A 27,354-nucleotide genomic window follows, 5' to 3' on the forward strand; every position below is an offset into this window, starting at 1 on the left:
GACAGGTAGGATAATATGTATGCCTTTTAAATTGTAGACATCTGGCTTGTGGCCATAAGTAAAGCTGGGTAAACTTGAATATGATCTGACTTTTCCTATGATGGAGAAAGGACTGAGAGTTTGCAGTTGGTTTTCAGCTCCTGGCTTTGATATTTGGGCAGCTTAGAAGATTCCCCAAGTTGGCTGATTTGTGCTTCTCTAGATCTCAGCTATTCAGAGGTGTTCTTCCTTTGATAGCCTAATGTATTTTGCTTCTGATTAAAGGAATTCTAATGTCAGTAGGATGGTAAGAAATACTTTCACCTCACAGATTTATTTAGATCAAAGCAATCAATGGATAGGCTGGAAAAAGAACGTTTCTGGATTTTTTAGCTGCTTAATTTCAGATCGAAAAAATGAGACTGTATGGCTTAGAATAAACCACACAATTAAAACCTTTAACATTAGAATGTGTTGCTTTGAACTGCAAGAAAAAGGATATATTTTGAAAAAACTTTTTACCCTCATTTACTTCTAGCCTTTTCCTTTTAGGAATGCTCCTTTTCTCAGGTTTTCTGGGATTCAAAAAAACACAACAGAGGCATCTGATGTGAATCATTGATTCTATAGGAACTTTTTATGTTCTTTCTCTAACCTACTTTGCTGACATAGCTGATCCCTTGATGGAGTGAGATTTCAGCTTTATTCATTGCCTTCTACTTTAAAGGTAGCTGCATGTTGAGCAGTTCAGAGAAACAGAGAGAATTTGTTAGTTGCCAGATCTTTCAGATTCTCACTTTACACTCATGTTGTCTCTCCTCTTCTGTTCCCCTGTTACATCTGAGTTCAGGACTGAGGCCCTTTATGCATGGATTGTTGGAATTATCTCTTAACTTGTCTGTTAGATTCTCCTGTCATCTGTCCAATAGAACAAGATTAATTTTCCTAAAGCTTAGTTTTCTTCATGTCACATCCCAGCTGAAAATTTTTTTAATTGGTTCCTGAATGCTTACTGAATGAAATTCAGCCAGGCATTTAAGGATTTCCGTGTTCTAGTCTTCCTTTGTAGCCTTATCTCTACCTGTCTATGTCCCTCTCCTCCTCTAAATCATCTTATTCACTGTTCCCTGAACACACTCAGTGCTTTTCCACCTCTTATTTCTATTACATTTAAACCCCTCTACCCCCATCTCTGCCTTTTGAAAAGCCTCTCTTTCCTAAAAGGCCCACCTCAACTGTTAAACATTTTTGATGAAGCCTTTCCTAATTTTTCCTCTGCCCCTAAAATGGATGTGGATGTGATTGCTTCCTTCCCATCATAGCACTTTTTCTTCATACCTTTCTCCTGGCACTTACATTCAGCTCTGTGTCATGTTTATTTATGTACTTACCTGATTTCACTACTAAATTGTAAGCTTCTTGAGGGAAGATACCTGTTTCGTCATCATTATTTTAATCTCTATAGTGCTTAGCTCAGGGCTTTACACATAGTAGGTGTAGGAAATATTTATTGAATTGAATCTATTGAAGATTCTTTTTTAACCTTCATGTCATTTGAATGAATAGCCAACTGAAATACAAAAGCTTCATAGTATTGGAGTTTCAGAAATAGCTGTCTGCAATGTAAAACTACTGTTTTTTTCTTTTTTTGAGAGATCCTGGTGTTTTGTTTCTTTAAATAAGCTACAAGCATTTCGTAGCACTGTGTTCTGCGGTGTGTGCCATCTGGATCAGCTCAGATGACCTGCATAAATATGGGAGACTCTTTATGCATCTGAAAAGGGTTAGGAAGCTTTCAGTTATGTGTAAGAAGAAGAGCAGGGATGCCTGGAGCTGCTTGTGGGGACTGAAGAGCAAATAAAGAATGAGAAGCCAGCCATCGTGGATGGTGAGGGGGCTGAAGTGATTGATTGTAGGAAGACTGGAAATAAGCAGAAAGTATCTGTAGACTTTTTAGTTGCTGGAGTTTCCCCCTTTAACTTTCCTAAACACATTTTGCAACTTTTGGGGCTAAACAATCCTTCTCAGGAAGCTCAGGTCACAAGTTCAGTCCTTGGACAGGTTACATATGGTAATCCATGGTCCAAAATGGTGTCTCCTGTCCCCAGCCAGCCATTCCACAAATGCTGCACTGCCTACCCCTGCTGTACAAATTCATGACCTTGGTTCCAGGGAGGGATAGGTAAATGGACTGGATACTTCATTGTGGCCCAGGATTTCATGCAAACCCAGGTTGGCTCTTTCTACTGTCACAAAGAATTTATTTGATTGTGCAAACCTTTAAGTGCCTACAATGAAGGTAATCATGTGCTGTGCTGGAGATGCTGCAGAACTTGGATGGGTGCATGAACTCATGGATGTGGGGGCTCCTTTCAGGACTACCCATGGTACCCCATTGAGTCTGTGGGAATCTCAATCCCATCCTGCCATAAATCCCCCATAGGAGATGTCCCCATGCGTCGGAGGCCCTTCCCCAGATCTTTGCCTGTTTTTTGGCTCAGAATGCATCACTCAGGTTGTCTGCCTGATGTTACCTGTCACTCACTGCATGCTAAGCTGCCTCCTTTTCCTGGTGATCCAGTTCTTGGATAGTCTTTTCCTTTACACTGTTCCTGATTGCAGACCATTTGAGGTAATTGGTTGCAGCCTCATGTGCCTAGCATATTTAGCATATCTTGCCATTTAGGTTCCCTTTGAGTTTAATTATTTGGAGATTGTAGCATCTTGTTATTTGTATCCTTATAGCACCATTGGAAGAATATTTGTGTTAAAAGGTGGGTTTTTGTGGCGAGTAGCAGCTTAGAATTATTCTAAGTGCTACACAGTTTTCCTGATGTAATCCCTGCCGTGGCACTCTGAGGACTGACCTGTACGTTGTCATTTTTCACAAAGATCCTCCTCAGGTCAGACAACTCAACAGTTGTCTCTGGGCCTCAGGCGCACACACGGGCCTGTGTGTGTCTGGAAAGGGGAGGAAGGGCAGCTCTGTGGAGCTGTGAATGGTGCCAGACAGCTTGGATACCAAGCTTATCTGGAGAACCTGCTATCACTTTTGTTCTGGCACCCTAGATTGACCAAGCCTCCCAGTACAAAGTTAGCAGGTTATTGGACTTTACAGCCTTATGTGCACTCACTGTATATAGGATCCTGAGGTCAGAGCCTGTCTCTTGTGACCTTTTACTTTAGGTGTGAGCCTGAGGCTTCTCACAGTACCCCTTCCCCAGATGCCTCAGAATCAACAATTAAAGAAAAAATTATAGATACTTAACTGTGATTTCACAGGAAAGACATAACAGTGGAATCCATAATGTTCAATTCTTGCCACATGTTATACATTAACAGTTAAGGGGGGAGCAGGGTAAGTAAAGGGTTGCTTTAGCTCCCAGCAGTTCCCTTCGTGTTCTTTTTTTTTTTGGGGGGAGGGGTGAGGCAGTTGGGGTTAAATGACTTGCCCAGAGTAGTCACATAGCTAGTGTCAAGTTTCTGAGAACAGATTTGAACTCAGGTCCTCCTGTTTCCAAGACCAGAGCTCTATCCACTGCGCCACCTAGTTGCCTCCCTAATTTTCTTCATTGCTAGGAAAGTTTTTCGTCTTGTCCTAATCCTAGTGCGTTAAACCCACCTATTCTTTGTGGAGACAGATTGACTGCTTAATCACTTCCCATTTTGGGTATTTGTCATTCTCTGCATTACTTGAGCATTCATTTCAGAGTATATTTCGGTAAACATTTATCAAGTATTGGATATGTGCAGGGCATTATGTTAAGTGTTGGGATTGTAATGCCAGAAACTAACAAAGTCTTTGCCCTCAAGGGGTTTACATTCTTTCAGCCCAGTTTGTCAGATCATTTCCCTTAATTTAACTGTTTCACATGTATCAGAATAAACATTTTGAGGTAGACCCAGCTGATAAAAGCAGGAAAATTCATATTAGACAACCCACTAGTCCTCTAGTAGCTTCATTCTGTGGGGAGGAAGGTGGGAACATGGGGCAAAGGAGTCTTTCTTTCTCTTCTAAATAAGGCATAATAGCTGACTGGGGTAGTATAGACATGAAAACTCTTTATTTGCTCTGTGTGTGTGTGTGTGTGTGTGTGTGTGTGTGTAGAGATGGGAAATACTGTGTTACAATTGTGTCTGACTGTAACAATTAGATGTTTGAGTCTGTGTGCTTGTTGACAGTAACTCAGGAACGAATGGTGACTCATAAGGGGCATCTCCTATCATTCACCTAGCCCCCACCAACTGTGGGAAAAATAGGAGGGGATTGATTTCCAGGAGCCTGCTGACCCAGCCCCTGAAGCTTTTCTTAGTACCTACAAGGATTGTTTTATGCAGTTTGACAGCTACCATTTTTAGCTCCTTAGTGATCATCTAATGAACTGAAGCCAGTGACTGAGGTAGGGATGGGGGGCTCAGGGAGGGTGGATCTGAGTGAAGCCTTGGCTTATGACTTGGGGTACTGTTTCCACTGTATTGATTGTCATATCTTCCTTGGAAAACAGAAATGCAAATTGCCCAGAGGTACCTCCATACTGGTAATACTATATGTGTTTACTAAAGCAAGTCCTTAATTTTTAAATGAAATCTTTTTTTAAAATTTATTTATTTTTAGTTTTCAACATACACTTCCACAAGATTTTAAGTTCCAGATTTTCTCCCCATCTCGTCCCTCCCCCCCACCCCAAGATGGCATGCATTCTGAATACCCCTTCTCCTAATCTGCCCTCCCATCTCTCCCCCCCTTTTCTTATCCCCTTCCCCTTCAATTTGCCTGTAGAGCACGATAGATTTCTGTGCCCCATTTCCTATACGTCTTATTTTTGAGTTGCATGTGAAAACAATTTTTTTTAAACATGTGTTTTTAAAACTTTGGGTTCCAAATTTTCTCCTTTCCTCCCTCCCCACCCACCCTCATTGAGAAGGCAAGCAATCAATACAGGTTATACATGTGTAGTCATGCAAAACATTTCCCTAGTAGTCATATTGTGAAAAACTAAGTATATTTACCTTAATCCTGTCCCTCCCCCCATTTGTTCTATTCTGTCTTTTGACCCTGTCCCTCCTTAGAAGTGCTTGCTTCTGATTACCCCCTCCCCCAATCTGCTCTCCCCTCTATCATCCTCCTGCTTTCTTGTCCTCTTCCCCTCCTATTTTCCTGTAGGGTAAGATAGATTTTCATACTCAATTGAGTGTGTATGTTATTCCCTTCTTAAGCCAAATCTGATGAGGATAAGATTCACTCATTCCCTCTCACCTTCCCGTTTTCCCTCCACTGTAAAAGCCTTTTCTTGACTGTTTTACGTGAGATAATTTACCCCATTCTACCTCCCTTTTTCCTTCTCTCCATATAATCCTGTCACCCCTTAATTTTATTCTCCAGATATCGTCCCTTCATCTTCAACTCACCCTCTGCCCTCTGTCTGTCTGTGTCTATCTATCTATCTATATACATATATATATTTTTTTCCCTCCAACTACTCTAATACTGACAAAGGACTCATGAGTTACAAATATCATCTTTCCATGCAGAATGTAAACAGTTTAACCTTAATAAGTCTCTCATGATTTCTCTTTTCTGTTTACCTCTTCCTGTTTCTCTTGAGTCTTGTATGTGACAGTCAAATTTTCTATTCAGCTCTGGTCTTTTCATTAAGAATGCTTGAAAGTCCTCTATTTCACTGAATGTCCATTTTTTCCTCTGAAGGATTATGCTCAGTTTTGCTGGGTAGGTGATTCTTGGTTGTAATCCTATCTCCTTTTGCCCTCTGGAATATTATATTCCAAGCCCTTTGGTCTCTTAATGTAGAAGCTGCTAAATTTTGTGTTATCCTCATTGTGTTTCCACACTACTTGAATTGTTTCTTTCTGGCTGCTTGCAATATTTTCTCCTTGACCTGGGAACTCTGGAATTTGGCTACAATATTCCTAGGAGTTTTCCTTTGGGGATTTCTTTCAGGAGGAGATGGGTGGATTCTTTCAATTTCTATTTTGCCCTCTGATTCTAAAATATCAGGGCAGTTTTATTTGATAATTTCTTGAAAGATGATGTCTAGGCTCTTTTTTTTTCTTTTTTTTTGGCTAGGCAGTGGGGTTAAGTGACTTGCCCAGGGTCACACAGCTAATAAGTGTGATGTGTCTGAGGCCAGATTTGAATTCAGGTGTTCCTGAATCCAAGGCCAGTGCTCTATCCACTGTGCCACCTAGCTGTCCTAGGCTCTTTTTTTGATCATGGCTTTCAGATAGTCCAGTAATTTTTAAATTATCTCTCCTGGATCTATTTTCCAGGTTAATTGTTTTTCCCAATGAGATATTTCACATTGTTTTCTATTTTTGTTTTCAACATTTACTTCCACAAGATTTTGAGTTTCAAATTTTCACCCCATCTTGCCCCTCCCCCCACCCCAAGATGGCATGCATTTTGAATACCCCTTCCCCTAGTCTGCCTTCCCTTCTATCTCTGCCCCCGTCCTCTTATCCCCTTCCCCTTCAGTTTTCCTGTAGGGCAGGATGGATTTCTGTACCCCATTTCCTGTATTTCTTATTTCCCAGTTGCATGTGAAAACTTTTTTTTTTAAACATGTGTTTTTAAAACTTTGGGTTCCAAATTTTCTCCCTTCCTCCCTCCCCACCCACCCTCATTCATAAGGCAAGCAGCTCAATATAGGTTATATATGTGCAGTTATGCAAAATACCTCCATAGTAGACATGCTGTGAAAAACTAACTCTATTTCCCTTAATCCTATCCTGCCCACCCATTTATTCTGTTCTTTCTTTTGACCCTGTCCCTCCTCAGAAGGATTTGCTTCTGATTACTGCCTTTCCCAATCTGCCCTCCTCTCTATCATTCCCCTATTCCCTTGTCCCCTTCCCCCCTATTTTCCTGAAGGGTAAGACAGATTTCCACACCCAATTGAGTGTGTATGTTATTCCCTCCTTAAGTCAAATCCTATGAGAATAAGATTCACTCATTCCCTCTCACCTTCCCCTGTTTCCCCTCCACTGTGAGAGCCTTTTCTTTTCTGTTTTTTTTGTTTTTTGTTTTTGTGAGATAATTTACCCCATTCTACCTCTCCCTTTCTCCTTCTAGTATATTCCTCTCTCACCCCTTAATTTTATTCTCCAGATATGACCCCTTCATTTTCAACTCAGCCCTGTGCCCTCTATCTATCTATCTATATCTGTATATACGTACATATAATTTTTTCCCCTCCAACTGCCCTAATACTGACAAAGGTTTCATGAGTTACAAATATCATCTTTCCATGCAGGAATGTAAACAGTTCAACCTTAATAAGTCTCTTATGATTTTCTCTTTCCTGTTTACCTCTTCATGTTCCACTCGAGTCTTGTATTTGAAAATCAGATTTTCTATTCAACTCTGGTCTTTTCATCAAGAATGCTTGAAAGTCCTCTATTTCACTGAATGACCATTTTTTCCCCTGTAGGATTATGCTCAGTTTTGCTGGGTTGGGGATTCTTGGTTGTAATCCTATCATCTTTGCTGTCCAGAATATTATATTCCATGCTCTGCGGTCCCTTAATGTAGAAGCAGCTAAATCTTGTGTTATCCTCATTGTGTTTCCACAATACTTGAATTGTTTCTTTCTGGCTGCTTGTAATAATTTCTCCTTGACCTAGGAACTCTGGAATTTGGCTACAATATTCCTAGGAGTTTTCCTTCGGGGATCTCATTCAGGACGAGATGGGTGGATTCTTTCAATTTCTATTTTGCCCTTTGGTTCTAAAATATCAGGGCAGTTTTCCTTGATGATTTCTTGAAAGATGATGTCTAGGCTCTTTTTTTGATCATGGCTTTCAGATAGTCCAATAATTTTTAAATTCTCTCTCCTGGATCTATTTTCCAGGTCAGTTGTTTTTTCAATGAGATATTTCACATTGTTTTCTAATTTTTCATTCTTTTGGATTTGTTTTACAGTGTCTTGATTTCTCATAAAGTCACTAGCTTCCAATTGCTCTATTCTAATTTTTAAGGAAGTATTTTCTTCAGTAAGCTTTTGGACTTCCTTTTCCATTTGGCCAATTTTGCTTTTTAGGGCATTCTTCTCCTCATTGGCTTTTTGGATCTCTTTGGCCATTTGGGTTAGGCTATTTTTTAAGGTGTTATTTTCTTCAGTATTTTTTTGGGTCTCCTTTAGCAAGCTGTTGACTTGTTTTTCATGATTTTCTTGCATCACTCTCAGTTTTTCCTCTACTTCTCTTACTTGCTTCTCAAACTCCTTTTTGAGCTCTTCCATGGCCTGGGACCAATTCATATTTTTCTTAGAGGCTTTGGATGTAGGAACTTTGACTGTGTTGACTGTGTTGTCTTCTTCTGGTTGTATGTTTTGATCTTCTTTGTTACCAGAGAAAGATTCTGTGGTCTGATTCTTTTTGCGCTGCTTGCTCATGATCTCGGCCAATTACTTGAGTTATAAACTTTTGTTAAGGTAGGAGTCAGCTTCCATTGTGGAGAATGTACTGTCCCCAGCTTCAAGGGTTTTGTGCAGCTGTTTTCAGAGATAACTTACTTCTAGGGACCTGAAAATTTTCAGTTCTTCCAAGGTGCTATGATCAAGGGAGAGGTGTTTACTCTTTTCCTGGCCTGTGCTCTGGTCTATGAGTGACCACAAGCACTCTTTTCTGTCTTGGAACTGTGAGGAAGATTTCCTCTCCACAGCCACTACAAGGTCCACCATGTCAGCGCTCCTCCTCACCCCAGGACCGCCACCCAGAACTGTGACCCAGATCCAAGTACGGGCAAAGGAAGAGAATCCTCTACCAGCAGAGAGATTCCTGCAATCCACCTCTGATTAGCCACTTGATTCCCCCTCAGTCTGTTGGCGGGAAGCTCAGGAGGCAGCCGCCACCCCAGGTGGAACCCCACCGTGCTTCTCTCTCACCACCGCAGAAACAGACTTTTCATACCGACTTTCTAAGTTGTTTTTGGTGTTCATGGGTTGAAAAGTCTGGAAACCACCACAGTTGCCTGTGATTCAGACCCCTGAGGCCTGCTCCAGGTTCGCTGCAGCCTGCTCACCCACGCCAAACTGCGCTCCTCTCTCTGCCTGGCGCAATATACCTTTCTGATCAACCATCCAGGTTGTCTTAGGCTGGGAGTTTGTTTCACTCTGTCTTTTTGTGGTTTCTGCTGCTTTAAAATTTGTTTAGTGCCATTTTTTATAGGTATTTGGAGGGGTTTGGGGGAGAGCTCAAGCAAGTCAGTGCTTTTACTCCGTCATCTTGGCTCCGCCCCCCAAATGAAATCTTTTGATTTTATTTCACCTAAATTTCCTTCTGTCTCTCCCCTTCCCTTCTTCAATCAAGCCATCCCTTATCACAAAGAATATTTTTTAAAAGAAAAGAGGAAGAAAAAAAATCAGCAAATTAGACAGATATATTTTAAAATATCTGAGTATATGCATTATTCCATACCTGTGGACCTTTCACCTTTGCAAAGGAATGGAATGGAAGTGTCTTCTCATATTTCTACTTTGGGGCATGTAAAGCAAGTCCTCTTAAGGAAATACTGACAGGGGAGATTCTGTTGACAGTAAATTACTTTGTGACACATAAACAATAGCTAACTTTAGTTACTTTGCTTCTGTTGTTTAAATAGGTAATCATAAATGTCTTCAGACCTAAAAATGACCTATCATAATTACCAGGCTTGGTCCCAAAGAAAAGTTGAGAAAATATATTTTCTTTGCAGAGGTGGAGGACTATGGGGGTGGAATGTTAGACATGGTTGGTGGGATATTTGGTTTTGCTGAGTGAAGAAGGATATGGACGTGCTTTAACAAAAGGCATCCATGCAGAGAAAATGTAACTCCTGTGTGTGGGTAGTTGGGCTGTTTGGGGGGTTCAGTTGATAAAAACACTTAATATTCTACTAGTGCTGTTAGGTGGTTGGAATTTGTCCCACAGAAGAACAAATTTTAAATATTATGCTACCATCCTTATTTTCTTGGAAGAGGAAAATGATGCACATTTTGGAATTGAAACCCAGGGATTGGTGCTTTGTTTATTTTTACTCGCCTGTCTTCATTTGTTGGGCTAATTGTGAGAGACCAGACTTAGTGGTTAGCACCAGCCTCTGCTAAGTGCTTTGTACTTTATGGCATTTTGAGTGTATTTCTTTGTTAATAAATAGTGTGCAGTGCTGCCAAACAGTCCAGGGTGAATGTATCTCTATGTAGGCTTTCCCTGGATGATAAGAATGATCTCTACATAAACAGTGGTTTGGAGTTGGAGAACTAGGGAAGCCTTAATCACATTGCTGTTAGTGTCGACCCACACGTCTCATGAAACAGGCTAATTAATGTTTAAGTGCTGCAGGGTTGTCTTCAGGTGACTGCTGTCACTCTTGGAAAGGAGTACTGCCAGGCTTCATTCACTTCAGCAGTATCTGGTTGGCTGCTTCTTGCCATAGGAGGCCAGCTGATTCACACTGGCATTTTCAGATCCGTTTTCTGGCATGATCTATGCCTATTTCTGTTCTTCCCAGCTCCCTCCTCTCCCGAGTACAACTATTCTTGAATGTAGGGCCATCTGTACTGAGCTTGACTAAAGAAAGACCTTTGAATATCTGAATGTTCTTTACTCTGAGGAGCAGTGCTGCAGTTGGCTAGGGTCGTGGGGCAGGGGAGAGAAGGGGCATGGGAAGGACAACCTATCTTGTAAATGTGCCTTAATTACTGGCTTAAAAATAAGCTGATCCATTTTAGTTTTTTATTTTCTCCTGGGTACATGAAGTGTTTCATCTTTTCTAGAAAAATACATATATAGGAAGACTTCACACTTTCAAGCATCATAGGGTCACACGTAATCATTTGTGACCTTGAGGAGCAACTCTTCTGCTGGTGAAATGATAGCCGAGTAAGGGAGAAGACTAAGTTCATAGCCTATAGATGGAGCTATCTTTAATTGAACAGATAAAATAAAAAGAAGAGGGTAATAATTTTTCTCCTTCCTTTCTCTTTTGCTGGTGATGAATAAAAACTGGTCCAAAGAAACCAAATCTAATCTGGACTGATTTTTAGTGTAGCCAAGGAAGGTCCATTTGATTCTTACCTTGTCAGTTTATGAGAATTTGGGGGAAGGGGGTCTTGGATTGTCTTGGTTTAAGAAGACGGTCATTTTAGTGATCATTCTGCACTGTCCCAGAAATTGAACATAATTTTACTTTGCTTTCTTATAATGTGACTCACTTAATCACTTCTTTGATTGAGCTGTGTGGGTGTTGAGGTATAAAAAGATGCTGAGATTTTAAAGTCTTTTTCCTCAGAGAGTTGGTTGAAGAGCACCTGCTTTCACCAAGTTCATACTCATTCTTTTTCTTTTGTCTTTATTATAACTTCTTACAAAACCTCAGTAGATGGGCGGGGGTAGGTACTTGAAAAAATGTGTTGTACTTCTGTTATTTAGACTTTTATACTGTGCCTCTGAAAAGTATTCCCCAAAGTGTTCCACTTCAAAAATGTTAACTCCTTGTTAACTTTGGGGTGGGAGAGAGTCGTGAGATAGGCAGTTTGTGGTTCTTTGTATTTTTCCTTAGAAGGATCACGTTAGGTCTTTTGTTCTATTTATGACCAATTAAAGTGATATGAGTTCTTTTGTAGAAGACAAAGGATTTTTTGAAATTCTGAATCTGACATCTTCAATCCTTGAACAGTAATTGACTTTTTATTTGCTTACTGTAGGAGATAATGAAGTAGAGTAATGAATTGGGGTGCCACTATAGACCAAATGAAGCACATTTCTTTTACTGTCCTTGCATGATGGTGTACCTAGTAGGTTAACCCTACAGGCCTTTCTTTCCGTGTATAAACACATGCCCTTGAAGTCTTTTGACCACAGAGAAAATGTCATTGGCCCATCTTGTTCAGCTACTCAGCTGATCTCACAGAGTAATCTCTTTTTCATTGAAAATTAACATATTCCTGTAGGTTTCCTAACTTTTTATTGCTGTATCATTTACCTCACTCTCCTTGGGATTTTTCTACTTTTAACTCAGAAGGTTAAACAAAGGTTTGACCCCTTGTTCTGTTATTTTAGGTGTAAAATCTGACTTGAAATGATTACAGTGTATTTGAATGATGTGGGAGCCCAAAGACTTCCCCCCTTCTCCCCATGGGAAAATCATTGAATATCTGGATCATCTAATTTCTAGGAAAGTCTTAGTTACTCTTTTAAGTAGATTTGACTATATTTGGCTGTTTGCCTTCCCAGGGGAAGATGATGGCTTTAATTTTTTTTTTCTTTTTTTCTTTTTAGTCTGCACACAGTATTATAAGAAGTAGACATAGATAGGTACCTCAACAGGAACAGTTTGATGATTTTGGATAGTCTTATAATAGGTCTCATTAATCTTTGGTTTTTTTGGTTTTGTTTTCTGTCTGTACTCTGCCGCTCTCCCTAGTATACCTGTAAATTCACCCACTAGAATCTTTTTTTCCATTTTAAAAATGATTCATTGATGTATTTTGTTTCTTAATCATCATAGTTTTCCTCAGTATCCCTCCTCTTCCCAGAGATCCATCCTATAAAACAAATAGTATTTTTTAAAGATCAAAAAAAAAAAAAAGAATAAAGAAAAATCAGTATAACTGATCAATGCCTTGAAAAAGGTCTGAAAACATGTGCAACCTTTGTGGGTCTCTCGCCTTATAAGCAGTGAGGTAGATAGGAAGCGTCTTCTTGACTCTCTCTCTTGAAGACATTCTTGTTCTTTATAATTTTGCAATATTTGCTTTTGACTTTTTAATGGTTTTTAGGTTTACTTCATAGTCATCCCATTGTGTCTTTTGTATTCTTGGCTTCCTTCCCTCTGGTCACTTGATGTAGATCTTTTGTGTGCTTCTCTACCTTCATCACATTTGTTATTTCTTACATGTTAGTCATATTCCTTCACCTTCATGCACCAAGATTTGGTTAGCCCATACCTAATCAGTGAGTGTCTGCTTTGTTTCCAATTCTTTACTGTCACCAAAAATGCTGCTATAAATGTTTTGGTGTATATGAGGACTTCTTATTGGGGGTGTCATTGCAGTATGAGACTAGTAATAGACTCTGTGGGTCAAAGAATATGGATATTTTAGTCATTTTATTTGCATAATTCTAAGTGATTTTCCAAATTGGTTTTACCGATTCACAGCTCCACCAACAATGTACTAGTGCCGGTTGCGCCACAGCTCCTCCAACATTGACTCTTTTCATCTTTGCCAATTTGTGGAGTGTGAGGTCTGAGACCTCAGTGTTATTTTGATGTGCGTATCTCTTAGTGAGTTGGAGCATTCTTTGCTATGGTTGTGAATAGTTTGCAATTCTTTGAGAACTGTTTGTTCACACCTTTTGACCACTGTCTATTGGTATTCCTAGTATCTTAACAGTAACAGCTTTCTTCAGTAATTGTGACCATCCTGAATATCCTCAGTCATTCCTTAGAAACAAAGCCAGGACCTCTTCTGGCCTTGTTTTTTTTGGGCCCAGTGTCTTTAAAAACTTCCCCCATGACCACTTTTGTACAACTCGCCCTCATTTCTTCCCCTCAGTGTTAGCTGTTTCAAAATCAGCACTCTGGATGTCATCCACTTTAATACTTAGTAAGAAGGAGATTCAAAATTTATTTTCACGGTCTATATATAAGCAACATACAGATTCAGAGCCTTGTTCACCTTCCTCTCATTTCAAACATATCAACATAACCATCATTCAGAATACTTTAAAATCCCCACTATGTGGGAAGTAGACAGTGGGGGAGATATGAAGACCTGGTGTGCCAATACAATCACAATACACATTATTGCATGATTTGTCTGTTAGGTCTAAAAGTGGCTTGTGATGAGTCTTATTCAGCTGTGGGGAGTACAGTTGAGGGAGGCCTTGATGGAGAAAGTCCAGTTTGTGTTGGGCTTTAAAGGTAGGGAAAACATTTTATGTGTGTGCATGAGGTAAGACAGGGAGGTGGGAGAAAATAGGACTTCTTTGAGGAAATTTTGGTTAAATTTGACTAGATTAAAGCTATTTATTACTTTTAACTATGGCATTTTTAATTCAGTGCACATTTTTAAAAGTGCCAACTGGGTTACAAAGACAGGTACAAAACAGGCCCTACCTTCACGGAATTTATATTCTTTTTTTGTCCTATTTTATACTATTTTTAAAAAATCAATTTTAGACTCTAACATTCTAGTATACTACCACTTATGCACAGTTGTTGCTGTTCAGTCATTTTGACTGTACTTGACCCCATAGACTTTTTTTTTTGGTGAGGCAATAGGGGTTAAGTAACTTGCCCAGGGTCACAAAGTTAGTAAGTGTTATGTGTGTGAGACTGGATTTGAACTCAGGTCCTCCTGACTCCAAACCCAGAGCTCTGTCACTGCAACCCTAGCTGTTCCAACCCCATAAACTTTTGTCCGTGGAGTTTTCTTAGTAAAGATCCTGGAGTTGTTTTCCATTTCCTTTTCCACTGTGCCCCCATTTAACAAATGAGGCAAATAGAGGTTAAGTGACTTGCCCAGAGTCACACAGCTAATAAGTGTATGAGGCTGTATTTGAAGTCAGATCTTCCTGACTCCAAGCTCAGTATTCTGTCCATTGTACCACCTAGCTGTCCCTGTTTATCCACAGTAGCGTTGCTTTTTTTAAGATGCCATCAGACATCAGGAGAGTGAAAGATAGGATGTTACTGAAATGATCATTGAAATCTTGTTTTATTATTATTTACCATTTTTGTTTATTTTCTGCCGGTCCATTTTCAGAAACATCTATTTCTGGGTCACTTCTTATGAAATTAGTATACATGTCTATATGCATATATTATATGAAACTTATTATGAAATTAGAGAATCCTACAATATTAGAGGAACTTTAGTAATCATTTAGTTTACTACCCTAATTTTAGTGAAGAGGAAACCAAAGTTTCAACAAATTAAGACACTTGCCTTAAGATAAAGATTATTTGGTTAATAGAAGCTAGATGGTGCAATGGATAGAATGCTGGGCCTGGAGCCAGGAAAACTTTAGTTCAAATGTGATTTCAGATGCTTCCTGGCTGTGTGAGCTTGAACAAATCACTTAACCTCTGTTTGCCTCAGTTTCCTCATCTGTAAAATGGGGTTAATAATAGCACCTACTTTGCAGGCTTGTTGTGAGGATCAAGATATTTGTAAAGTGCTTAGCATAGTTTGTAGTGCATAATAGGCACTTAAAAAATCCCTCCCTCTCTTCCCTTCCTTCTTTCCTTCTCTTCTTCTCTCCCAGAATTAGAGTCTAGGTCTCCTGACTCCAGAACAAAGCTTTCCTCCCATAGGTGCTTGAATGGGGATGAGGAGCCTGCTCTTGTGGCAGAGGGCCTTGGTAGCCTGGAGGTGCTGTGTTCTCTGTGTTGACCACTCCCCCAGCGCTGCCCAGACACTGGGACTGAGGAGGTGATGCCTGTGGGTTTGAACAATGCTGTGCAAACCCTCTGTGCCTGGCTGCTCATACTCTTGTGCCAGAATTCCTCTTAGAAAGCAGCTTCAAAAGCTCTTCCTTTCCTTTGTTGAGAACTTTTGGGAAAATTGTAATGAGGCATAAAAAGTCAGGTGTAAATGCATTTTTTAACGTTCCCCCACAGTTTATGAACAGTTCACAAATCACTTAATGCATTAAATTCTATTTTATACTTTAGAATTGTCCTCTGTAGTAGATATTTTGTAATGATTCTGACAAGTAACATGATTATCCCTGCTATTTGTTGAAGAAAGACAACTTTTTATCTTTTTTTTTTTAAACCATATTTTGGCCTTGTATCACATTTAACTTTCAAGGAAAACTAATATCAGTTGGGGAAGGTTCATGACAGTGCCATATAGAAAATATAGGGAAAAAAAGTCATTCCTAATTTCATTTTGGGGGAGTAGGAGATTGGTGATTTCTAATCAAATACCTTTTAAATTTGTCAGAGTGCTAAGTGCCGTGTGGCATGATGTAGACAGGCATGTGTAAGGAAAAGTCCAAGGGCTTTGGTGATAAGTAGTGTGTGTGCTGAACCTGACTGAATTCTATTTTTCTACATCTCTCTCCCACCCTAGTCTTAACTTCAAGGACCCTGAAGCTGTCCGAGCTTTGACTTGCACTCTTTTAAAGGAGGACTTTGGACTTTCCATTGATATCCCATTGGAAAGGCTCATTCCTACAGTTCCACTGCGACTCAACTATATCCACTGGGTGGAAGATCTGATTGGCCCTTGGGATGCAGCCCGGAGTGCCCTCCGCCGAGGGATTGACATTGGTATCTCCTCTTCTCTTCGTTTCTTGTTTGGAGATTTCGAAATATACAGTGTTTCTTTACCAGCTTCTCTGCTCAATATTTGTTAAAGAAATTGACCATTGAGATCTCTCTTTGGTCGGTGACACTTGGGCTTTTCTTACCATTGACTTCACTTGAGCAGCCTCATGAAATTCTATAACAAAAGCCTTGAGAATGAAGATGAGACACTTGGTGGTTCTCTACTTTTTCATTTTCCTTATTGGTTTGAACATTTATTATCTTTTACTATGTTCTTGGGATTTGGATTCACTGAAAAAAGTCCGGTTGGAATTTTAGCTGGTTATGCATTTACCAAAATATTGCCTGGGCCTGTAAAGTAACCTTTCAGGACTTTCTGGATGATTCTTTATATAGAATGTTTAAATTAAAGTAGAACTAGTGAAAATTATAGTACATAAAATAAGCTTTGCTTAATCATTTTATAAGCATTTACATTTCAGAAGACCTCCAGGGTAGATTAGTTTCAGGAAGAAGTAGTAGAGGGAGATAAAGATAAGGTAAATATGTTGACCATTTGTCATCCCCAGCCTATTCCACTAATTTATCTTTTTCTGCTTTAACTTGTTCTGGTCCTTTATAGAAAAGCTTGATTAAAGAACTTTAAAATTCTATTTTCAAATGTAGATTGCTATTGGAAATCAGTCTCTGAAGGGCAAGTGGTTCTTATCTTGTTAACTTTGAAATAAGGTTACATTAAGCCAAATGGATGTGCCACATTCATTATAGGAAGGAGGCTGACTACCTAAATTTGTAGCAGACTTGAAGATCTTGGCCCCTGGGTTTGATTTTAATTATGCCGCAGACCCTCTCAGGACATTGTGAGGGAACACCTGCAGGATGTTTTTTTCAACTATTTTTATAGAACATGTTGTGGGGGCCACTTTGCTGGAATCAGATTTGGTCTAATTAAGTTCCTATAATCTCTGAGGAAAAAGTGAATATAATTATTAAGAGAGGAAATGTAGACTTCAGGCATTTTTTACGTGTTTACCCACCCTCATCAAGCAGAGGTTGCTCTAATTCTGCAGATAGAAACTTGATATTTATTATTTCCTTTCTTTCCCCTTTGTTGCCTCCATTTGTCCCCTCCATAATTCATTTCAACTTTCTGGGATGGATTAGAATATAAAGCTTTAATATTAAGACTCAAGATATCTAATATTATATTTGTCTTTGCATTTGTATTTACTATTGCAGAAACTCCTATATTCGTTTTTTTAGTGGAGGGGAGAAATTATTAAAAAGATGCACATTTAAGGCCGTTTTTGTACTTTATTCCTTAGCCTTTTGGTTTTTTTCTTTGTGAGAACTAAAGTATAAAGGGGCCTTATACAAGCCTTTATGCCTTATTGCTGCTCTGAAGGGATTGGGATTAATGACTGCTAGTCATCTAGACATTTAATACATTTGGCCTGGATTGATTTTTCTGAACCAAAGATCTTATCTTTTCCAATTCTAAATGATTTTAGATTTTTTGGAGTCTGATGGCCACTTGACAAGTTCTCTTTTATTTTTACAAATTATTTCTTTTCCTACAGACATCTAGTAGCCAGACTGGGGAATTAGGTGGTCTTCATTTCACAAAAAGAATATATACGTTGGAAGATATTTGGTTTTATTTGGGGAGTGAAATTTATGTTCATCTGGTTTGTGGTATTTGACCACTGTGGTATTTTAGCAAATACTTTATCATTGATTTCCTTCATGGAAATGAGGTAATGTGTGAAAGTATAGCCCTTTTGTAGATTAACTTAATCTTTTTGAATTTTTAGCTTTTTTAGTCAGCCACCAGGTTATTTATGGAATACCTACTATGCACCCTGAACTGTGAGAGAGGTACAGGCCAGAAAACTGGACTGTAGCCAACTGGATGTGTATACAGTTTTGTTAAGGAAATAAAATTAATGTCTATAGACAATTAAAGAATAAATGACATTTTATTATTATTAAGTGTTGACTTGTATAAGTGCTTTAGAAGTTCAAAGAAGGAAATAATTGTTTTCTCCAGTGATTTTGTGTGTGTGTGTGTGTGTGTCTGTGTTGTATGTATGTTGAATTTTTATTTTGATAGGTACAGGAGCATCTTGCATCTATCCTTTACTTGGAGCAACTCTTAATGGCTGGTATTTCCTTGCAACAGAAGTGGATGATATGTGCTTTAATTATGCTAAGAAAAATGTGGAACAGAATAATTTATCTGATCTCATAAAAGGTATACTCCACAGAACAAATATCCTTTTCTTTTTTTTAAACATCATCATTCAGTGCACCTTGTGTGTACCTTTAGCTTTTGTTCAAAGGTTGATGGAAGTGTTTGGGTTTTGCCAAAGTGCAGGCTTCAGTGACTCCTGTTCCCAGATGCCACCCTGCTCTTTAGCTACCTAGAGAGGGCTATGGAATAATGTGAAGGAGCTTCACCCAGCCCAAGCCCTGTGGCTGTTTGAACTGGCCCTCTTTTTGAGTTTCAGTGACAACTGATTGAGCAACCACAGAGTGCATGGACCTGTGCTAGATTGGGAAGCATAAACCCCTAGAGATGACTGAGGTGTCTTTTTCCTCCTCTGCCTGCTGTATGTGTTAAAGGCTGTTAATATTCTTTTCCTTTTGTTCCAGGGACCTAAAGTCTCTTTTGTATAAACTGAGGGTACTTTTTTTGTAGTGTTAAACATATGATAAGCGGAGACATTAAGCATGTTAATGAATCAATAGTGAGTTAATTGTTGCTCCATGTCTTAAACATCCTGCTTTTTCTGCCAGTGGTTAAAGTACCACAGAAGACACTCCTAATGGATGCTCTTAAAGAGGAATCAGAGATCATTTATGATTTTTGCATGTGCAACCCTCCCTTTTTTGCCAACCAGTTGGAAGCCAAGGTAGAGTATCTGCTGCTCTAGAGAAACTGAATGTTTGTCTGGATTTGCCATATTTGACCGGGTGGGATAGCGGTGAGAACGGTGTTTGTGAGGAAGTGGGTGCATCAGGTGCAGCATTTCACTGTGAAACTTTGTACAGTACACTGCTTTCCCAAGGTTAGTTGCTGGGTAGACAGTGGCGTGTGTACTGACAGATTTGCTGTACTACTGGAAATAGAACTGACTCCTGGGGGCTGGGGACTGGCTGTGGGGGGAGAGCATCTCTGGGTTGTTGTTGTTGCAGAGCTGAAAGAGCACCATAGCAAGACTTCTGATGGTGGCCCAAAACAGCTCAGAGTGCAGAAGTAGAGAGTCACTCTTAATACGCACTGTTTCATATTCTTGTTGAACATAGAGTGTGTAGTGGAGCAGAGAAGCAGCTTTCACCACCTCCTGCTGGACCTGTCACAGTTGGGAACATTGCTAATTTAGTCTTTTCTTCCCCTTGAAAGCAATTTTCCAAGCCAATCGGCTTTGAAAGATGGACAGTAAGAAGGGACACAAAAAAAGCCCCAAAAGTCCACTAATTCAGTTGCTTATCCGATTCTTCTGTCAGATTCTAAATAAAATGAGATACTTGTAAAGTACATTGTGTAGTGCCTGACACATAGTAGGCACTATTCAAATGCTTGCTGCCATTATTATTATTATTATTATTATTATTCTGAAGTAGTAAAATAATAAGCCTGATGAGGTGGAAGGAGGTGAAGATGGTCCTTAAATGGATAATTTAGAAACAAAGAATGTTGCACTTGCAAATCATGCTTATCAATTAATCTGTTGGGACTTCTGTTAGACATCATTATAGTGTGATTTACTGTATGTACTTAGAAAAGAAAAAAATGGAATCTTTAAAAAATCTGTCATTCAGACCAGCTTACCAATAGTTAGTCTGAATTAATGAGATTTTATTTATGAAAATCCAAATGAATATTAGAATGGCTATTTTCAAAAAGATTCACTGAAATTTTTCTGGAAATAGTTGATTTTTAGTCCATTTAGAGAATACGTTTTACCAAAAATTGACTTAAATGTTCCTTATCTAGAATAAAATGATTCATCTTTTCAGGAAAATATGTTGAGGATAGCTATACATTTCAGAAGCATTAATACTGTAGTGATACTTTCCTGAAATATCAGTTGTGAATCCACTGAAAGTTATTGGGACTGAATTAGTAGTAGATTGTAGATGAGTAGATTGTGCCTATCCTAACACTTGTTTTTAAATAGATCCTTGTTGAATTAATTGATGATTGCTAGGTTCATTAAGTTTTTATGATAACAATCAAAAGGTATAGTTTGCCCAGCCAGGTAATATAGTGTGACTGTATTTACTTTTTTGCTCCTTAAGTTAATGCCTAGTAAGGGCATAAGTAAAGAAATATTAAGTAAAGTTAAATGATCTGGGTTAAAAATAGAGGAGTTAACTCAGATGCATTTAACTTATTGCCTTACCTTTGTGTCCATATAGCCCTGCCACAGGGCCTCAAACAAAGTAAGTGCTCAATAAAATATTTATTAAGGGAATGAATGAATGAATGAATTAGAGGGTCACTAACCATTTTATCAGGTTGATCTATCTATCTATCTAATCTGTCTGTTTGTACCTGTGTACCTATATATACACATAGACTTTTTCTGTCCAGACCTTGATTCTATCTGTACGGGGACCTCCCATTGTGGAAGTTCCTTCTACCCATGAAAATAGACAAGTAGTCTATAATTGTTACAGAGAGTGTCTGTACTGAGAAGTTAAAGTGGCTCACCAGTGGTTATACAGTTGATGTGTGCCAGAATCAGAGCTTGAACCCAGAGCTTTATCATCCCTAGGCAATCCCTTTAACTTCTCTAAAACTACTACTACTACTACTACTACTACTACTACTCCTCCTCCTCCTCCTCCTCCTCCTCCTCCTTCTTCTTCTTCTTCTCCTCCTCCTTCTTCTTCTTCTTCTTCATTGGGGTTAAGTGACTTGCCCAGGGTCACACAGCTAGTAAGTGTCAAGTGTTTGATCTGAGGCTGGATTTGAACTCAGGTCCTCCTGACTTCAGGGCCGGTGCTCTATACACTGTGCCACCTAGCTGTCCCATACATAATGCTTCTTGATATAGATACCTCCAAATTCGTCAATTTTCTACTTTACCGTGCTCCCACTGGTATGTTTAAAAAAAAAAGGGCATTTAAAACCAAGAAATCTGAATTTAAAACCTGACTCTGTCACATAAAACCTATGTAACTGTGTGCAAATCATTTCCTCCCTCCTGTTCTTTGGAGATCGTTTCTCTGTCTCTAAAGTGAAGGGTTGACCTAGATGACCCTCAGGGTTCCTTATGGCTTTTGAGCCTGTGTTGAAAAAGGCAAATAAGTTTAATGTGAGGTTTTAGAAAGCTTGCTAATGGAGGGGGATGCTTTGGAGCAAGAATATGTACAAGTACCTAGTTTAGGAGTCTGAAGTACCTTTTTTTTCTCTCTAGGGAGTAAACTCTCGAAATCCTCGTAGGCCTCCCCCAAGTTCTGTAAACACTGGGGGTATCACTGAAATCATGGCAGAAGGAGGTGAATTAGAGTTTGTCAAAAGAATTATCCATGACAGTTTGCAGCTGAAGAAAAGACTGAGGTAAGTGGGTCCTCACTGAATCCAGTTTCCTTCTCTTTCTCTCCAACGATGGCCTGAAAAATAACAAATGGAAAATAAGAACATCTAATGAGACTGCTGCTCCTGGGGGGACTTGTACCTTTAGCCGCTGATCCTGCACGTCCCCAGAGGGGGAAAAGCCCCACGATCATGCTGCTGACACCAGTATTGCACTGCTATGGAGCCAAGCTGATTAAAAGATGGCTTTTGATTAGTAAACAGATGGACTTATCTCTTCCCCATGAGCCAAAATAGATTTGTTGCCCAGTCCTTGAAGCAATTTGTGTTCTTGGAATCGAACTCACAAACGATGACAGATGTGAGGACATTGAGCTGTCAAGAACTTAATGAAGGGAAACTGAGATCCCTCGCCAGTTTCATAGGAGGGTTAAGGAGATCTCTTTTTCTAAGCTAATTATTCAGGACAGCACACCTGTCATTAGGCAGTGAGAAGATATTCACAAAGAACCTTTTGCATTGCTTGGATTCTCGCCCTGCCACATGTGCTTGAAGTGACAGACAGTGTGGGGCTCCCAACACCATGGTATAGCTACAGGGGTGAGGAAGGGAGACCCTTTCCCCATTTTCTTTTAAAAGGTAGTGACGCCCTTTGTTTTCATCACATTCAGTTTGAGCTCTTACCCTCTCTATTGAGTTTGTCCTTGTGACAAAGACTTTGAAAGAAAAAGGAAACAAGAAGGAAAATAAAAACGAGCTAGACTGCCTGCTGCCTGCCTTGGACATCAGTCAGCTCGGTGGGTCCAAACCCACGCCACAACTCCACCTCTTTGAGGAAGGGAAGGAGGGACATGGCCTCAATTCTTGAGGACAAAGCTTTGCTCATTATAGTTACACAGCATCCAGTTTTCTTTCCATTTCCCTTGCACGATCATTGTATGTCATTGCCTGTGATGAAAAGTCTTTCCCTGCTTCTCTGAGTTCTTCATATTTCATTACATTCATACCCTACAGTTGGTTGAGCCATTCTTCAGTCAGTGGGCAGCACCGGGTTTCAGGTTTATTTAAAATGATTTCTGTTCAGGAAGATTAGATTCTGTTCCAGAATCAACACGTAATCTCATTAATTTCTTTAACATGAATTTCATTGAAATCCTCATGTAACATCATAGTAAGTCTATACATAACATGGCCTAGGTGGAAGAAGAGAAGGCTGTTCACAGATAGATTGGGGTTGTTGATGCAAGAAGAACATTAAGTGATATGTTCTGATACTGGGGAGAAACCAGGTAGAGGAAACTAGCAGAACAGTCAGTAAGAGTAAGGGGCTTTGAAACACTGAAACCAGGTCAGCTGAGCCCTTGTTTCTATTTCTGCTCTCTTGTTAGGGGCTTCTAAAGATGCTCGAATTTCAGATCCTCAAGTGAATCTAAGATAGCATTGATTTCCAAGTTCCCCTCAAAGTTACAGCTTACATGCTTGCTCTCCATAGGTCCAGAATCCTGAAGAACAAAGGAGAATGTCATTGTAGAATGCCTGAACCTTATCCCACAGCCCTCAGCCTGCTCTGAGTGTGTAGGCCCTGGTCCTGTAAAGGTTGTTCCCAGGCTGCCACCTCATTCCAGTGTTAGAAACATCACTTTTTTGGGGGGGGGGGGAGTAATAAATGCAAAACCTTAAGAATGCTCATATAACTTCCTGAGAACATCTGAAAGATAGCGCAGAGACTGAATGAAAAGCAGAAATAGATAATTTGGTTATGATTCTGGACCCTGTAGCATCTTTGAAGAGTTTTTCAGAGTGAATTCTATGAAATCCGTTTTATGAGAAGGTGGACACACTTATGTTTGTGAAGCTGACAGCTGGGTTTTCAGTATCTTTGTTTTTATATGCACAAGCAGAGATCAGTGATCTCTATCTAGGTCTCTCCTGGAAGCTTAAAAACAAGGGACCTTGGTGGGCCTAAAATATAGGTAGAAAAGAATGAAAAAGGAAAATAGTGAAGTCAAAGAAGAAGACAAAGAGGGGAAGTTAAAGTTAGATCTGTATGATGGTGGGGACTGCGGGAGCCCCAGCAGCAGCAGCTTCACACCCCACATGCCAAAGCCCTTTTAAATCAAGAAAGTTCTAGGAGACTCATCAGAAAAACCCTTGATTTTTGTGTTTTTGGGGTTTTTTTTGGGTTTTGCTTTTGCTTTTTGGTGAGGCAATCGGGGTTAAGTGACTTGCCCAGGGTCACATAGCTACTAAGTGTCAAATGTCTGAGGTCGGATTTGAACTCAGGTCCTCCTGACTCCAAGACCAGAGCTCTAATCACTGCACAACCTAGCTGCCCCTAAAACCCTTAGTTTTTAAAGGACTGGTAGGAAAACTGCTTTTCTTTTTGTACCTCAGTTGCCTTACTTCTAACGATTGTAGATATCGTAGTATCTTCCTCACAGGGCAGTTGTAATGTGAGTCAAATTAGATGCCGTATGAGAAGACTTCATAAATACAGAAGCACTTGTATGTCATATTTGAAGGTTTACAAAATGCTGTCCTCCCAGTGGTATAGTAGGGACAGTAGCATGAACGTCCAGATCTAAAACCTACAACTTCATCGGTGAGGGTCAGAAACGACTAAACCTCCCAGAGGAACTTAGAGGTTCTACCAACATGTTTGAGAAGTAGTTCAGGGCTCATGCAGTTTGGCCATCCTAAGTACTTGACTGGAAACATTTCACAGCTTCAGTTGTCCAGTTCTGTTTAGAGAGGAGCAGGTTTCATCCTCCTAGTCATGGGGAAGGACTGAGACGAAATGCCCCTGTCCTGCAGAGACCAGGAGGCCAGGCTCCGGAGCTGGAGCCAATGCATGGTCACACACAGCCTGCCTGACGCTGTGGATGGATCGGATCCCAGGGCTGTTTAGCCTTTTTGTTCCAGTCGGGGCAGTGGCACTCATCTTCCATAGAGATCTTTTTGGCAAGATGACTGTTTTTGGGTCATCTTCCCCACTGATCAGATCCTGATTGTGCCTCTCACTGCCTGGGTGGCTTTGGGCAAGTAAAGTAGCTTCTCTGGATCTTGGCTTCCTCATTACCAAAAGTACCAGGCAGTAAGGTGACCCCTAAAGCCTTTCCAGCTCTAGGGCTGTGACCTGAGGAAGTGAAATACCCCCCCTTTCTTGGGAAGTGGTCTTGTCTGTGCTCCTGATACTCTAGAAGGCATTGCCTAGTTGAACTCCAGCAGCCTTTTTGGGTGATCCTGCTTGGAACCAAATCAACCAGTCAATCAGCAAACATTTATTGAGGGCTTACCATGTCCTAGGAGCTATGTTAAATGCTGGGGCTACAAAATAAAAGCAAAAATGGTCTCTACTTTCAAGGAACTTGTGTTCTAATGAGGGAGACTACATGTGCATGTTGGGATAACTAGGTGGCACCATGGATAGAGCACTGGGCTCAGGAAGACCTGAGTTCAAGTGTGACCTCAGACCCTTACTGGCTGTGTGACCCTGGGCAAGTTACTTAGCATCAGTTTCCTCATCTGTAAAATGGGGATGAAAACAGTCCCTAACTCTAAGGGTTATTGTGAGGAACGAGTGAGATAATAATCGTGAAGTCCTTCGTCTAGTGTCTGGCACGTAGTTTGAGTTGTAAAAATGTTAGCACATCTATACATGTGGATATACATACTGCTGCTTACTTGCGGCTGCTTGTCCTTCATTCTCAAAGAGGACCATGACGTTGGGGAGGTGATGCCATGACGTACAAGTGAATTGGATTTAAGTGAGGCAGGGCTGTGCAAGGTCACCAGCCTCACTTTCTCCTCTGGAGCCATCTGGGTCCAGTGGCCAGACATAGATCAGGATGACTGGAGATGGCCTGATGCAAATGGCCACCTTGGCCTTTTCAGGCTAAGGTCTTTAACAGGTCTCAGTTTGACTGAGGCTGCACGCATTCAGTGATTAAGGCTTAATTAAAAAATGAGGCAAAAAATGTCCTCTGAAAAAAAAAAAAGATCTGGGAGTGGAAGATACTCAGAGTTTCTGGCCAAAACAGAAAAAATTGTTATTTATATTCATTCTTAGCCAGTCAGGGCCCAAACAATGACCAAGTAGGGCTTGCTCTGGGACCAGAGTGACTTGGGGTTAAGGCTGGTTTTTAAGAGAAAACAAAACAAAACAGAAAGTTTCGGAGATTAAAATTTACATTCCCTTTGGGTAGAGCACCGGCAGCTAAGGGTATGATACTCTATGTGGAAACAGAAGAAAGGAAAGGAAAGGAAAGAGAAAGAAAGCTGTGTATATATGTATATACATCTCCATATAAGTAAAAAGAAGGAATCTTTAGAGAAGACACTAGTAATTTTTTTTTGTAGGGGGTCATGTGACATGGTGGGGAGGTTTTCCTGAAGTCCTTGAGGAAGTGTTGAAGGAAGCCATAGGTCTGAGAGGTAGAGGTGAAGGATGTGCCTATTCTAGGCATAGGACATGAGAAGATAGAGGAATAAAAAGTAGACTGGTATGGCTTGACCATAGAGTGATGTGTAAGAGGGCTGGAAAGACAGGAAGCCCAACCGAGGACACAGTTTGGTCCTCATTATATTTGGTCCTAGAGGAGATAGAGAGCCAGTGAACTTGATTAAGGAGTGACTTGTTTGGCCTTGCACTTTAGGAAAATCTCTGTGGCAGTTGTGTGGAGGATGGATTTGAAGCAAGGAGACAAATAAAGTCAGAATATGGTGGAATGAGCATCCAGAATATGTGTGTTTACTTCCTTCTCAATTATATCCATGTACTTCTGTGCTAAAAATTATGTTTTAAAAAAACACACAAATAGAAATTAAAGAAGGTAAGATAAAGATGAAATAATATCTGCTCTTAGAGCCAATGGGAACTGCTGAATTTTATTGAAGGAAGCTGAAAGGGGGTGGTGGTGGAGGGATGGGAAGATGAAGGTATCCAGAGTAGAGGGCAATGTAGAGAAAGTCTGATAAGAGTCAGGAGTTCATGAAGGATTTTCTCCTTAAAATGAGAGATTCTGGGAGTAAGTGGCCAGCTAGAGGAAGAGAGGTTGCAGCAGTGGAAAGTACTTCTAGGTCCTTAAGTAGAGTGGGGTTTCCAGGCATTGTAGAGAATGTCTGGGTGAGTGGAAGGATAGTAGTCCTCTGACAATAATAAGGAAGTTTGGGAGGCATCTTTGGGGGGAAAAGATAATCAGATCTCTGATCATCACAGCCCATGGGTGTGATTCACTCTCCCCCCCAAAATGGTATGAAGTAGAGTTCTTTGTCACTCATCATTGCCCAATAGTGCATTGACCATGTCCACAAAAAATGTCTCCTTGTGCAGTGTGAGCCCCATCCCATGCTCAGGCAGCAGGCTTCATTAGCAGTCTAGAATCATGGTTGGTTAGTACATTGGCCAGCATTCTTAAGTCTTTCAAAGTGGTCTTTACAGTGTTATTCTTACTGTCTTGTCTTTTCTTTCTTTCTTTCTTTCTTTCTTTCTTTCTTTCTTTCTTTCTCTCTCTCTCTCTCTCTCTCTCTCTCTCTCTCTCTCTCTCTCTCT

General features: G+C 40.1%; 1 protein-coding gene across 3 annotated transcripts in view; it reads left to right on the forward strand.

The window, feature by feature from the left end:
- METTL16 (methyltransferase like 16) overlaps nucleotides 1-27,354 on the forward strand; it is a 54,203-nt gene that overhangs the window by 9,450 nt on the left and 17,399 nt on the right. For all 3 annotated transcript variants that reach the window (XM_027862396.1, XM_027862397.1, XM_027862398.1), the window contains 4 exons: nucleotides 16,059-16,258; nucleotides 18,369-18,509; nucleotides 19,055-19,170; nucleotides 21,685-21,827. In XM_027862396.1, coding sequence (XP_027718197.1) covers nucleotides 16,059-16,258; nucleotides 18,369-18,509; nucleotides 19,055-19,170; nucleotides 21,685-21,827 — 600 coding nt within the window. The remainder of the gene's footprint in view (nucleotides 1-16,058; nucleotides 16,259-18,368; nucleotides 18,510-19,054; nucleotides 19,171-21,684; nucleotides 21,828-27,354) is intronic.

This window comes from Vombatus ursinus, unplaced genomic scaffold (assembly GCF_900497805.2).
Source record: "Vombatus ursinus unplaced genomic scaffold, bare-nosed wombat genome assembly UNPS02014768.1, whole genome shotgun sequence".
Classification (NCBI taxonomy): Eukaryota; Metazoa; Chordata; class Mammalia; order Diprotodontia; family Vombatidae; genus Vombatus; species Vombatus ursinus.